General features: G+C 45.8%; 1 protein-coding gene across 1 annotated transcript; it reads left to right on the forward strand.

Annotated features, from left to right (window-relative positions):
- The first annotated feature begins 6 nt into the window (after positions 1 to 6).
- Positions 7 to 13,920, forward strand: myo5c (myosin VC). The gene is made up of 40 exons (XM_061721643.1): positions 7 to 250; positions 660 to 770; positions 847 to 1,018; positions 1,114 to 1,258; positions 2,086 to 2,242; positions 2,341 to 2,484; positions 2,565 to 2,646; positions 3,228 to 3,335; positions 3,412 to 3,518; positions 3,602 to 3,867; positions 3,959 to 4,040; positions 4,135 to 4,275; positions 4,349 to 4,471; positions 4,546 to 4,629; positions 5,617 to 5,748; positions 5,825 to 5,922; positions 6,635 to 6,721; positions 6,810 to 6,921; positions 6,995 to 7,206; positions 7,298 to 7,463; positions 7,548 to 7,694; positions 7,767 to 7,931; positions 8,034 to 8,127; positions 8,464 to 8,527; positions 8,596 to 8,870; positions 8,944 to 9,007; positions 9,084 to 9,164; positions 9,240 to 9,420; positions 9,501 to 9,594; positions 9,680 to 9,743; positions 9,815 to 9,983; positions 10,061 to 10,145; positions 10,226 to 10,324; positions 10,464 to 10,618; positions 11,169 to 11,258; positions 11,363 to 11,513; positions 11,611 to 11,896; positions 11,974 to 12,148; positions 12,242 to 12,322; positions 12,401 to 13,920. Exons 1-40 carry the CDS (start codon positions 224 to 226, stop codon positions 12,551 to 12,553), a joined length of 5,229 nt encoding a protein of 1,742 aa, XP_061577627.1. The 5' UTR covers positions 7 to 223; the 3' UTR covers positions 12,554 to 13,920.
- Positions 13,921 to 14,606: the final 686 nt, after the last annotated feature.

The following is a 14,606-nucleotide window of genomic DNA, read 5'->3' on the forward strand; positions in this document are numbered from 1 at the left end:
TGTACGTATACGTGAATCCAAACATACCTGAAGTTGGTTGAACGTCAAATAATTCCAGCGAGTCTCTTAATTTGAAGGCGAGGCCCCGAATGGGACGTAAGTGCGTAAAACTTGACGAATGATGCAGCCGTGCGAGAGAGAATCTTCAAGTAACCTGGAAAGTACACACTGCAGGTGTTAAACAAAACACATTCCTCAGAAGTTACAGGGAAAATGCTCAAACATGGCTTTGTTCGAGCTGTACTCGAAGGTAAGAGCAGGGTTCACCTCTGACCTTTAAATGATCAGCTGTTTTTATCCCGTATGGAAGAAGTTAGATTGAAACATATGGAAACTTTGTCAGTTCCTCTGCATCTTGCGTGGATGTTCAGTTGTCTGGATTTACATGAATTTAAAGCCTAAACGTGGAATAACATGTCTTTACAATCTTTATTTATGACCAAATCTTATAAAATATGATTGTTTAAAGAGTTGTAGTTTACCAGCAGATGAAATGGGCTGAAAACTTTAAAAATGTAACTTTTTTATAGCCATTTTGTAAAACATTACTTTTGTATGTAGACAAAAAGAGCCTGGAATGTATGAACAAATATATGTCTAAATGCTCGATAAAAAGACATGTGGAAAAAAAAATGTAACTCTTAAAATCTTATTTTCAGTATAACAGAGTTTGGATACCAGATGCAGAACATGTGTGGAAATCGGCTGAAATTACAAAAAACTTTAATTCTGGAGATAAAAATCTTGAATTACTCGTCGAAGATGGCACTGTAAGTGAAACACAACAAATACTTGTTACTACAATGGAATTACAGCAGTAAGAGTCATCCACCTGTTGTTCCACAGGAGTACCAGCACCCCATCAACCCGTCCAGACCAGAACTCCCTCCTCTTAGAAACCCGGACATCTTGGTGGGAGAGAACGACCTGACAGCTCTCAGCTACCTGCACGAGCCAGCGGTCCTGCACAACCTCAGAGTCCGCTTTGTGGAGTCCAGGATCATCTACACCTACTGCGGTACGGCTCCTCTCGCTCCACGTTTGACCCCGAGGCCTCACCCGTCTGCAGCCTGAACCGGTGGTCTGATGCTGCTGCTGTTCCCTCATTTTCAGGTATTATTCTGGTGGCAGTGAATCCCTACAGACAGCTTCCCATCTACGGCGATGCAGTCATTCATGCCTACTCGGGCCAGAACATGGGAGATATGGACCCTCATATCTTTGCAGTGGCAGAGGAGGCGTACAAGCAGATGGCGAGGTGATGAACCCTCAAGACGCTCACGCACAGTCTGGAGTTGGTTGTAGCTGCGTTATACCCAGTACTGCAGTTGAGGGGGGATGAGGGGGGATCGCATCCCCCCTGAAATAAAAACGGTCAAAATCATCCCCCCTGTAAAACTGCCATCCCCCCTTTCCATCCCTTATGTCATGAATCCATGAATGTGGTATTACTGCTATTTCAACATTTAGAGTCATCACCAGAAAAATAACTTATTTGACAATTTTCACCTGTTTCAAGTAAATTTTCACTTGAAATAAGTAGGAAAATCTGCCAATGGGACAAGATTTATCTTCTTATTACAAGCAAAAAAATCTTGTTCCACTGGCAGATTTTTCTACTTATTTCAAGTGAAAATCTACTTGAAACAGGTGAAAATTGTTGTTTTTTCCAGTGATGAGTCTTGTTTTAAGTGTAATGAGATTGTTTTTACTAAAATGACACATTTTAACTAGAAATAAGACAAATATTCTTGTTAAGATTTTGAGTTTTTGCAGTGATCCATTTTACTTATCCTGTGAAGGACAGAGTCCTATTGATAAGTTCAGAAAACTGTTTTTTATTGTTGTGTTTTGATGTATTTGATGTAAGCCCAGTGGATATTTAAAGCTTACAGAAGGCTGCATTTAACTGCTGCTATGTCATTCCTGCAGTATTTCTGCAGGTGTTTTGGTCACTGCTATTATTTGTAATATATTATATTATTTGTAATCAGCACAAATTATCTGTCCCCATGTGATAAAATCCACCATCCCCCCTGATTTTTTTTTACAACTCGAGTACTTGTTATACCCCCTTCTTTTCAGAAACCACAAGAACCAGTCCATCATCGTCAGCGGGGAGTCTGGAGCCGGCAAGACGGTCTCGGCTCGATACGCTATGAGGTACTTTGCTGTTGTGAGCAAATCTGGAAGTAAGACTCGGGTTGAAGACAAAGTGCTGGCGTCCAACCCAATAACGGAGGTATGGTGTGTTTTTACGAGATCCAAAGGTTTACAGTAGCAGCTGACACGCTTTCATGCTGTCGCCTTGATGCACGGTGACGGTTCTTTGTCTTTCAGGCGATCGGAAACGCAAAAACCACCCGGAACGACAACAGCAGCCGTTTTGGGAAATATACCGAAATCGGCTTCGATAAGCGGTACCGAATCATCGGGGCAAACATGAGGACCTACCTGTTGGAGAAGTCCAGGGTTGTTTTCCAGGTGCTGTAGGAGATGAAGACATTTTACTTTCCCACTTCTGGTCAACAGTAATAAATGTTAGTGTTTTTTATTTTCCTCAGGCAGAGAATGAGCGAAACTATCACATATTCTACCAGATGTGCTCCTGTGCAGACTCGCCGGAGTTCACGGACCTCAGACTGTGTGAGTTTTACAACATGAACATGTCTTAACGATTTTGAAATCTTTCTGGAGCATCCAGGAGTTTAACTACTTGGGCTCAACTGTTCAGAGCAATGGGAGCGTAGGAAAGAGCTGAAGAAGATGCTGCAGCAAGGGCGGCGTGGTTGGAGAAGAGCATCTAGTTATCTGTGATAGAAGAGTAGCAGCGGGAGGTAAAGGGGAAGGGGAGATCAGCCAAGAGGCAGGAAGCAGCGCTGGAGGTGGCAGAGCTGGAGGTAGTAAAGATGAAGATGTTAAATTGTTCTTTTGGAGTTACAAGGATGGACGACATTAAGAACAAGCCCATCAGCCAGGGCTTGGATGTCCTGCAGATAACGTAAGAGAGGCCAGATTGGGAAGGTTTGGGCGTGTAAAAAGGAGGGAGGGCTGAGGGCCTGGGTAGAAAGATGCAAGAGATGCAGCTGCCGGGTAAGAAAAAGGGGAAGACCAAAGAAAAGCTTTCTGGATGTGGTGGAAGGCGTGACAGAGGATGATGCCGAGGACGGGTAGATGGGAACACGAGGTCCACTGTGGCAACACCGAATGTGTGTATCCGTCCACAGTGGCTGCAGATAAGTTCAGGTACACCAGCACGGGCGGTGACGTCACCATCGAAGGTGTGGATGACAGGAAGGACATGGAGGAGACTCGACGGACCTTCTCTGTGCTGGGTAAAAGGCCGGCTGTCAGACTTCAACTTCAATGTCAGTTGTACGCCACATTCATCCTCTTTTCTCAACCTTCCAGGTTTGAAGGAGAACTTTCAGTCAGATGTGTTTAAAGTTCTGGCCGCAGTTTTGCATTTGGGGAATGTGGAGATCAGAAGCTCAGGAGATGACAAGTCTGCGGTTCCTGTAAGTGTTTTTCTTTAATATATGTGTGCAGATTGTAAAATATTGATCAGGCGCGATACAAAGCTTAGCTTGTTGTCCTGCAGCCCAGCGATGCACATCTGGCAATCTTCTGCAAGCTGCTGGGAGTTAGCGCAGAGGCTCTGCTGCGCTGGCTGTGCAATCGCAGGATCGTTCTGGCGGCTGAAACCGTGGTGAAGCCGGTGCCCAGGGAACGGGCCGTCGCCACCAGAGACGCTCTGGCCAAGCAGATGTACGCCCACCTGTTTGACTGCATCATCGGCAGGATCAACACCGTGCTCCAGGTTCCTGGGAAGCAGCACGCTTTCACGGGGGTCCTGGACATTTACGGGTAACACCATCACAGCTGATGTCTTATTGGGGCCTCCTGTCAGCGTCTCGTCTCATTCTCTCAACGTAATCACGCCGTTTGTGCTTTTCAGCTTCGAGACGTTCGACATCAACAGCTTTGAGCAGTTTTGTATCAACTACGCAAATGAGAAGCTGCAACAGCAGTTTAACATGGTATGAACAGCCACCGCCCATGACCCCCGTTCAACACCGCGCACGCCATTCTGTCAGCCAGAACGCTAACGCCAGCGGCGCCTCTTACTTTCAGCACGTGTTCAAGCTGGAGCAGGAGGAGTACATGAAGGAGGGCATCCCATGGACGCTGATAGATTTCTACGACAACCAGCCTGTCATTGACCTGATTGAAGCCAAGATGGGGATCCTTGACCTGCTGGACGAGGAGTGTCTGGTAGGAGTCGGAACCGCTCACCCCCTTATGTTGTCTGCCTCTGACTTTGTTGAAATGTGTTCTTGCTTCAAAGTTCCCTCAAGGCACCGATCAGAGCTGGCTTCAGAAGCTGTACCGGTATCTGGAGGCCAACCCTCTGTTTGAGAAGCCCCGGTTGTCCAGCCAGGCGTTTGTGATGCAACACTTTGCAGACAAGGTGTGTCCAGGGACTCGGCGCCTGCTCATCACATGTTTGCATTAGAGTCACCTGTTGTCTGACTTCCTGCTCAGGTGGAGTATCAGTGCAGAGGGTTTCTGGACAAGAATCGAGACGCTCTCTACGAGGAGCTGGTGGACACGATGAAAGCCAGTCAGGTGTTTAAGGACTTTTTTTTACGTAAAGTTAGTTTTTTAATCTTTTAGCAGATAGAAGGATGTTCATTTGCCAGCTGTTGACAGACAGCATCAACATGACATTAATAGAAATCTACAAAGTTTAATGTTCATAAAGACACTAAACAGGTATGCCGGTGTCGTGCCAAAAAGTGAGTTGCCTGCCAGAATCTGATTTCTGGCCGCAGGAGCGCGCACAGCAGCCCGTTGAGTGATAGCGCTAAAACGTCAGATTTTCAGATTATGAAGCTCAAGAATGAGATCAAATCATATTTAGGTAGAAACAACCTTTCATTAACTGTATTTGGCCTTCAATCAATTTTTGGCAGGTAAAAAGACACATTTTCAGGGGAGAAATCAGATTCTGGCAGGCAATCACTTTTTGGCACGACACCGGGACACATGGTAGCAGGTTAGCCATTAGCATCATTGTCCTTTTACTTTCTGTACAGCAGCAGAAAATGACGTTGCCACGCGCCGACTACAAAATAAACTACATTTAATACGGTGTGGGCATTTCAGGTTTCACTTCAAAACCATGAAGTCTTTTACTGAGATAAACGGTGCTGGTTGTCCTTCTCGGCTCGCGTCTTGTGGACATTATGAGAACTTCAAACCAAGCAACAGCATTTTCCTCATCATTGTTTGAAGCTTTTTATTTTTTTACAACCATATAAGAGGGGGATAGGAGGTGGGGGGGCATATGCTGCAAGTCTGAATTGAGAGAAACACAAGAAAACACACAACAAGCCTTTGATATCTGCTAGAGAGAAGAAAAAAACGGAAACAGGCAGAGACACAAACAGCAACCATTCCAGGTCTCTAACACTAAATCAGGACTAGGCTACTGTAACTATCTATCCCTGAAACTGTAGGGCATTAAGGACTATTTTTTGCAGGGCAAAACTAACTTTTTGGAGGCCCAGTTGTTGTTGTCTCACTACGTTTCTCCCGTGTGTCTGTCATCAGTTCCCCTTTCTGGCCGGCCTTTTTCAAGAGGAGGAGCAGAGCGCTGGAGCCAAGAGTGGCGTGCAAGTGAAGCCGGCCAGGCCTGCGGTGAAACCAGCCAACAAGCAGCTGAGAAGCTCTGTGGGAGATAAGGTGGACGCTCAGGTTCCCATAATCCTCCCTGGTCACACGTTGTGCAGTAAATCATAGTTGTGTTTTGTGGACGTAGTTCCGGACCTCGCTGTCTCTGCTGATGGAGACGCTGAACGCCTCCACGCCTCACTACGTGCGCTGCATCAAGCCCAACGATGACAAGCTCCCGTTTGAGTGAGTGCTCGTCAATGTCAATGTCAATTTTATTTATATAGCACATTTAAGAACGGCCGAGGTCGACCAAAGTGCTGTACAGTGTACAGGACTGTCTCAGAAAATTAGAATATTGTGATAAAGTTCTTTATTTTCTGTAATGCAATTTAAAAAAACAAAAATTTCATACATTCTGGATTCATTACAAATCAACTAAAATATTGCGAGCCTTTTATTATTTTAATATTGCTGATTATGGTTTACATTTTAAGATTAAGATTCCCAGAATATTCAAATTTTTTTAGATAGGATATTTGAGTTTTCTTAAACTGTAAGCCATGATCAGCAATATTAAAATAATAAAAGGCTTGCAATATTTCAGTTGATTTGTAATGAATCCAGAATGTATGACATTTTTGCATTACAGAAAATAAAAGGACTTTATCACAATATTCAAATTTTCTGAGACAGTCCTGTACATTTAAAATGAAACAATACCAAAAGAAAATACAGTACAAAGTGTAGAAACAATAAAATCACTAACGTGCTAGGATGATCAATAAAATAGTAATAGAAAATAGAAAATAGACGGCAAAGAACAGACACACAAAGTGCACAATCACTTCTCGCAGATGAATTTCTAAATAATAAGCCGTTTCCTCGTGAAGCACATGCGCACGTTTGTGTTGATCTGTGTGATCGTGTGTATAAGAGTGTTTGTTGGTGTTGTGAGGTACGACTCCAGGAGGGTGGTGCAGCAGCTGCGAGCGTGCGGCGTCCTTGAAACCATTCGCATCAGCGCGCAGAGCTACCCGTCCAGGTGACGTCACTCCAGACACGCTGGCAACTTCCAATGCCGTCGCCTCAACACCTGTCGCCGCTGTGACTGACGTGTTCTCTGATTTCAGGTGGACGTACATTGAGTTTTACAGCCGCTACAGTATCCTCATGTCCCACGTGGAGGCGGATCTCAAGGACAAGAAACGGACCTGCAAGGATGTGCTGCAGAGACTCATTCAGGTCAGCCGCCTTTCTCCTCCTGACATTCTCATGACCACCAACTGCACCCTGGGCTGAACGTCCTCGTCCTCAGGACCCCGACCAGTACAAGTTTGGCCGCACGAAGATCTTCTTCCGGGCCGGTCAGGTGGCGTATCTGGAGAAGCTGCGCCTGGACCGCCTCCGGGGCGCCTGCGTGACCGTTCAGAAACACGTCCGCGCGTGGAGCCAGAGGAGGAGGTTCCTGAGGACGAGGGCGGCGGCCGTCACCCTGCAACAGTACATACGGGGAACGAAGACGATCCGGTGAGAGCTAGCTGGCTACAGGAAGGTGGTGCTTGGGTGAGTGTGTCCTCTGAAGGGAACTTTAAAGTTAACAGACGGTCTGAACCTCCAGTAAACCGGTGAGTGCAGCGACGCTGAAGCAGGGCTGGGCCACGGTGGTCATTCAGAGACACTGGAGAGGCTACCGGACGAGGCAGATCTTTCAGGCGGTCCGCCTGGCTTCCATCACCATCCAGGCCTTCACCCGGGGCTGGATGGCCCGCAGATGCTACAAGAAGGTCTGTAACAAGCACCGGCGCTTCATAAGCTGTAAAATAAACATCGCAACTTCACTAAACCCATGATGCTTTGTGCTCTTTCAGATGATGAAAGAGCACAAAGCTCTGGTTCTACAGAAGTACGCCAGAGCGTGGCTGGTTCGGCGGCGCTTTCAGACCATGCGTCGGCTGGTGCTCAACGTCCAGCTGTCCTACAGGGTGCAGAAGCTCCGGAAGAAGATAGACGAGCAGGTGACGATGCTCCTGAGCTGCTTCAGCTGTGGATGTGGGGCCGAGGACGTGAATTAATCTCTCTCCTTACAGAACAAGGAGAACCGTGGATTGATGGAGAGACTGACGAGCTTAGCCAACTCCCAATCTCAAGCTTTGGACAGACTTCACGGTCTGGAGGCCCAGCTGGACAAAACCACCAAGCAGAAGGCGGCTCTGGAGGCGAGAGAGCAAAAAGCAAAAGAAGACGCCACTTTGGTCAGTCTTGAAATCGGTGTCTATGCTGTGAAAGAGAAATGTACCCATTTTCTTTGTTTGATCGTTGAGCTAACTGAATGAACATGTTCATCCTCACGCTAGACAATCGCACAGCTTCAGCAGGAGATAGATGCTCTGGTGTGTGGGAAGCAGAGCTCGGAGAAAAGGTTTGAAGCATCCATGAAAGAAGTCAAAGGTAGCGTGAGTCAACAATGATGCAGTGGTGTTTGATTGTTTGTTTCTGCAGGACAAGGGTGTAAAGTATTGTCAGATCAATTCTAACAAGTGAGACAAGAATATTGAATTATTTGTTTAAAAAATAAAATAAAATGAACAAGTTCTAGATATGAGGTGGCTTGAGGAGCGTAGTCCGGACTGCTAACCTCTCAGAGCGGGGATGATGAGGGGAGGGGGGGTTGCTAGTGTTTAACACCTCCACTGAGATGAAGATGTAGAAACATTCAACCACCATTTCAGTACACTGACTATGTGCAAGTATTTGCCGTTTGTGACCAGACGTGACATGTTACAGAGAGCTTTGACCAGGTGAAGAGGACTCTGCAGGAGGAGAGAGAAAATGAGGCGAGACTGAGAAAGTAAGTAGAAATGTGCAGCGCAGAGCTGGAGCACACTCCCCAGACACTGAAGGGCCGTCTCTGCTCAGGATTGCAGAAAACAACATCGAGATTCAGAAGCACGACCATGAAAAAGAAATAGCAACTCTGAAGGAAGAGATGAGGAGGCTGAAGGAGGGGAGAGTGGTGCTGCAGAGGCAGGTGGAGGAGGGCGTGCTGGGGAACGCTGAACTGCAGGAACAGGTCGTCCAGCTCACCAAGCACGCTAAAGTCATCCCGGAGCTCCGCAGGGACCTGAACAACCTGCAAAATCAGAAGAGTGCCGTAGAGCAAAGGATGAAGCAGCAGTCAGAACAAACAAGAGGTGCACATTGTCAAAGTGGTCCCGTTTATGTGAGTGAAGCATGTTGTTGTGATCACTGAACATTTTTCTGCAGCTAAAGTGAAGGAGATCGTGAGGCAGCTTCTCGGGGGTGTCGTTGAGGAACAAGTTCTTTTGGGGTAAAGAAGCATTTTAGGATCCAGTTTCCTCCTTGAATCTTTCAAGCATTTGATCTCATACGCTGTTTCTCTGAAGGCTGACGGCCGATGATCCCGAGAAGATTAGTGAGCCTGAAGACCTGCTGGGAGCCCTGGGGGGCCTGCAGAGAGCCACCAGGTCTGCATGTTCACCTCCCCGGCGCTGCTGTACACGGCTCGAGTCTGGTAATAACGGCTTCACATTGGTCCTCAGGATTCTGGAGAACCAGCACAAGGAGCACAAGGTCAGCTCTGAGACACAGGCGGAGGGCTGGAGACTGAAGGTGGAGCACCTCCAGAACGAGAACGGCACGCTGCAGAGCCTGTTCCAGGAGAAAAGTGACGTCAATGACAGTATTTGCCAGGAAGTGGCTCGGCTCAGCAGCGAGAACTCGGTATGTTTCTGCACGCCTTCCTCGGCATCTCCTTGTGGGGGCAGATGGACGTTAGTTTAACGTGCTGATGTGGCCCACAGCTCATACCGGAGCTGAAACTGCAGGTCTCAGAGCTGCAGAGGCAGAAGCAGGAGCTGGACGGCCGGCTCAAGCAGCAGAACAAGGAGCTGACAGGTGCTTGTCTTTGTCTCCAAGAATCTCACAAAGTCCTCTGCTGCTCGCCGTCCTGACTGATTGTTTTTATTGTATCATCCGAAAGAAAAAAACCAGGAGATCACCAACGTTCTCCAGATGAAGATTGCAGAAGAGCGCTCACAGCGCACGTAAGTCCAGCGTCTGTTTGACGATCAAAGTATTGACGGCCTTCGTCATCCTGACTTTTACACCTTTTTAGGCATTTTGAGGAGAAAGCCAGAGAGCTGGAGGAGGCAAGGGAGGAGCTTCGAGGGAGGATGGAGGAGCTTGAAGAGGAGAACGAGCACTTGAAGAGGCAGCAGCTGATGGAGGGCGAAGTGAAGAGGAAACTGAGAGAGGAGACGTCGCGGTTAACCGCTGAGAGCATGGTGCGTTTGAGTGCCGGGGAAGTGTGAGTGTGTGCGTACCGACGTGACGGACACAAATCATTCCTCTCTCCCTCCAGGACTTGGAAGAGCAGCTGGATCAGAGGGACAGATTAATAAAGAAGCTCCGGAGTCAAATAAAAAGCCTTGAAAGATCCCAGAAAGGTGTTTTTGCAGCGTCACCAGTCGATGCCACATGGCTGTAACGTGACAGTGTTTTCTCACCTGTCTTGTTTCTCATGCAGCCAAACAAAACCCTGTGTCCACCATCCCGAAGGACTACCTGGGCATGTTGGAGTACAAGAGAGAGGACGAACCCCGGCTCGTTCAGAACATCATTTTGGGTACTGTAATAGCATGTCCTGACCTCTGACGGGGTTAAAGATCTGTGACCTTCAGAAAACCTTCACAGGACTGAGCCGTTACAGCTCCTACGATAAGATGAGTGACTTGTCGTGTTTTCCTGCTTCTTCACGTCCTCAGACTTGAAGCCCAAAGGTGTAGCGGTCAACATGCTTCCCAGTCTGCCGGCGTACATCCTGTTCATGTGCGTCCGCCACGCCGACTACCTCAACGACGGAGCCAAGCTCAAGTCTCTGATGAACGCCGTCATATTTGGCATCAAGAAAGTCATCATGGTGAGGCTGATTCTGTTAGTCTGACGTCTGTTTGCTGAGCGATTACCTGAGTGGAGAATAAAGACGAACCCTGCACCATGAAAATTAAGATAGCGACCCTGTATTTAACTGAAAATGTTTAAGGACTTGGTGGCTCTGTGGGGTTTAACTGACGGTATAAATACTTGTACTGCTGTCAGGCCAGCACATCAGACGTTAAAGAGAGGAACAAGAGGAGCTACGTGCATTTACGCACAGTGTGAATCACTATCAGTGATCACTTTGAATCCTCAAATGCGAGTAAAAAAACTAACATGCGAATAAAACCACATTCTCTCGGCCCAAACTCATTAACAGAAGAAAGCACTGAGACCCCGATAAAAGCACTGAAACAGCAGGTTACCAACAGTATGTGACAAACGAGGCCCTGAATAGTTGGCATGGTACTTTTCAAATAGAGTTGTTATGTAATAGATTTCAAATGTTCAAATGCTCCGGTTTAGAAGTTGAGTTCCTCGTTCGCCAAGTGAGTTTTGGAAATGAGACGACGGCCTCCATGCTCCTGTTCTAGGGTCACCACAAAGACTTTGAGATGCTGTCCTTCTGGCTGTCCAACACGTACCAGCTGCTCAACTGCCTGAAGCAGTACGGCGGGGAGGAGGTAGGCGCGTCCTGGCCCGAGGCTGCCCCGAGGCTGCCCCATCATGGTTTTAACACACCCAGGTGAAGTTACCACTGTTTTCACTCGTTTCTTCTTCTCGTAAGGAGTTCGTGAAACACAGCACGCCTCGGCAGAAGAAGAACTGCCTGCAGAACTTTGACCTGTCTGAACACAGACAGATCCTCAGCGACCTGGCCATCCACATCTACCATCAGCTGGTCACGGTCATGCAGAAGACGCTCGCTCCTACTATCGGTACTCGACACCATAATCACAAGCTGCTTTATTCTTTATTCTTTGATTTATAGTGATTCTTTAGTCAGAACTTGTACTTCTGTACTTCCTTCAACAGTGCCTGGCATGTTGGAGCATGAGAGCTTACAGGGGATCTCCAGCATGAAGCCCACGGGCTTCAGAAAACGCTCCAACAGCGTTTACGACGAGTCGGAGACCTACACCATCTCCTCCATCCTCCAGCACCTTTCGGTCTTCCACTCCACCATGCTCCACCACGGCATGGACCAGGGCCTCATCAGACAAGCCACCAAGCAGCTGTTCCTCCTGGTGGGGGCCACCACGCTCAACAACATGATGCTTCGCAAAGACATGTGCTCCTGCAGGAAAGGCATGCAGATCAGGTTTGGATCCTCGTTGGAATAACATCTGAGCAAGAGGCAAGAACACGTCCAGTTATGGAGCTGCTCTGTTCCTCTAGGTGCAACATCAGTTATCTGGAGGAGTGGCTGAAAGAGAAGGAGCTTCAAAGCTCTAATGCCATCGATACTCTGAGGCCGCTGGCTCAGGCCGCCTGGCTGCTGCAAGTCAGCAAGGCCACGGATGACGACGCCGGCGAGATCGTTGAGAAGTGCACTGAACTCAACCCAGTTCAGGTGCTGAACTCAGTAACTTCCTCTTTTATTAAATGTCAAAAAGCACTTAATTTACACTAAAATGGAAAATAAATTATCAATTTATTTTTGTAGATTGTCAAGATTTTGAATTCCTACACACCTATTGATGATTTTGAGAAAAGAGTAGCGTCATCGTTTGTGAAGAAGGTTCAGGTGAGTTGGTTTTAATGCGACACGCCTCTCTTACCTAACTAAGACGTCTTATCAAACGTTCTCGCCTCTTTGTTGCAGTCGTTACTTCAAGATCACGACGGGTCGTCACATCTGATGCTGGACACAGACTATCGGTTCCAGGTCACGTTTCCTTTCTGCCCGTCCTCGCAGGCTCTGGAGCTGCTGCAGGTCCCGAGCAGCCTTCACCTCAGCTTTCTGACCCGGATCTGACCCGGATCTTACCTGGATCTGACTCGGATCTGACCCTGCCGACCTTGAACCCTTCACTGATGGATGCTCTAGTGGCCTTAACTGCTCATTCATATATACGCAACACTTATCATCGTATATTTAAAAGGCAGATTCAGAGGTGGGGTTTAAAAACATTTGAGGTAAATTCTGATGAGAAAACAAATGATAAAAGTGGATATTTTATAGTTAACATATGCGTAAATGTTACTTGCTATGATGTGTGTTAAGGTCAATAATTCTTTAATTATGCTGATATTTACCGCTGGCGTCAGCTCTGCTCCTGGTTTGCTGATGCGTCGCTGTTTCCATCAGTGAAGAAGAGTTTATTCAGATGGATGTAAACATTTCCTGCTGCAGGTCTTTTATGTGATTTTATTTCTACAGATCTACAGTGTTTTGTTTCAGATTGATGGATGTAAATACCGTTATGCAACAACACATGGTTTGTAAACAGTTAATAATAATAATAATAATAATAATAATAATCCAAAATTACTTAAATAAACAGAGTATGGCGAAGTTGTCATTGTTAAAGTACATAGTGTGTACTTCTATAAAGCTTCTATGACCTAATCCAGGTTCTACTGTGTCTCCTGTCATCACTTACACTCAACACTCTTATTTTACACTCTTACAGACATTAAGAGCATTTATGATGAAACACATTGATCTATGAAGTCTAATTTGTCCATCAATAAAAGCAGTGTAGGGTATCTGACGGGCAACATGAGAGCAGCTCATCTGGGACCCTGGTGGACCGTGACTGACCCCCGTTACTGTATGAGGTTTTCAAGAATCTTTCATATTCTGGTCGTGCATCTAAAGAGACTGGTGCGTTATTAAAAGATGAGGTGTGTACTGACCCGGGTCTGGTCGGACTGCTGGGCCCAGACACGACTGACGTGACTCAGAGAAGAAGAGGCCCGGTGCTCTCGGGGCCCAGACCCCTGGTTTTGGTCAGAGTGATGCTTGTTCATGTCAATTCATCTGCTGCATTTTTATAGTTTTATTCATTCATCCATTTCCTCAGAGACGTCATAATAATGCTATTTTATGTACAAAGTTGAGGAGGTAATCCACAACGATGCTAAAAACAGAAGATTTTAAAAGACTTGAAGGTGTAAAGTTACATCATCAAAATGAATAGTTTATGTTGAAGCTGCACTTGTGACGAATGCGACGTATAAGACAACAGTAAATGCTATAGTCCTCTTACAAAAACAGGCATACGTATTATTAACAGGGTGGGATACTATGAACATACAAATCCATTGTTTATAAAATCCCATGTTATGACATTTTATGATTTGGTTTATATAAAATAATGCAAATAATGTATAAAGCTAAATTAAAGTTACTCCCTGTCTGTGTAGGACGTTTTTTCTCAATACATGAGTAAAAATATAATTTGCGTGATGTTTGTAAATTTGTTGTACAAAAAGCTAGAAAAGGGACTAAAAGGAGATGTATATCTGTTGTGGGAGTTAAACTATGGAATGACGCTAACCTAGATATACGAATGTGCAGCTCATTTTCGGTTTACAAAAAAAAGATTTGTAGAGCAATCTTTGAAAACTACAAATGTTAATGTTTATTTGTTTTTGTTTCTTGCTGTTCTCTGATATTTATATATATACCGGTATATAAAAATGTCTTTACTACTATATATGTAAATCTTATTGGTCCTCCTTTTCTGGTTTAGTTTTGCTATTGTTTGTTTGTTTGTATGTAGGACAGGCATTAATATAAGCATTATGCTTCTGCCTGTGCCTTTTCAGTCACTATTTTTTGATAATGTTTGTGTTTAATGCTTGTAGTGTGATGTGACTGAAAAAAATAATTTCAATCAATCAATCAATCCTTCAAGATAACATGTAACAGATTGAATATGGACAGATATTACCTCCACTGAGCCTGTGAGCTTGCTCGTGGTGCACATACATACATTTATTTCAAATAAATATTTTTTTTTCTTGGTGTCGCTAGTGTAAGATGTGTAATTTGTGACTGGGGCTGCTGCACTGATACAAAT

This window comes from Cololabis saira, chromosome 5 (genome assembly GCF_033807715.1).
Source record: "Cololabis saira isolate AMF1-May2022 chromosome 5, fColSai1.1, whole genome shotgun sequence".
In the NCBI taxonomy this organism is placed as follows: Eukaryota; Metazoa; Chordata; class Actinopteri; order Beloniformes; family Belonidae; genus Cololabis; species Cololabis saira.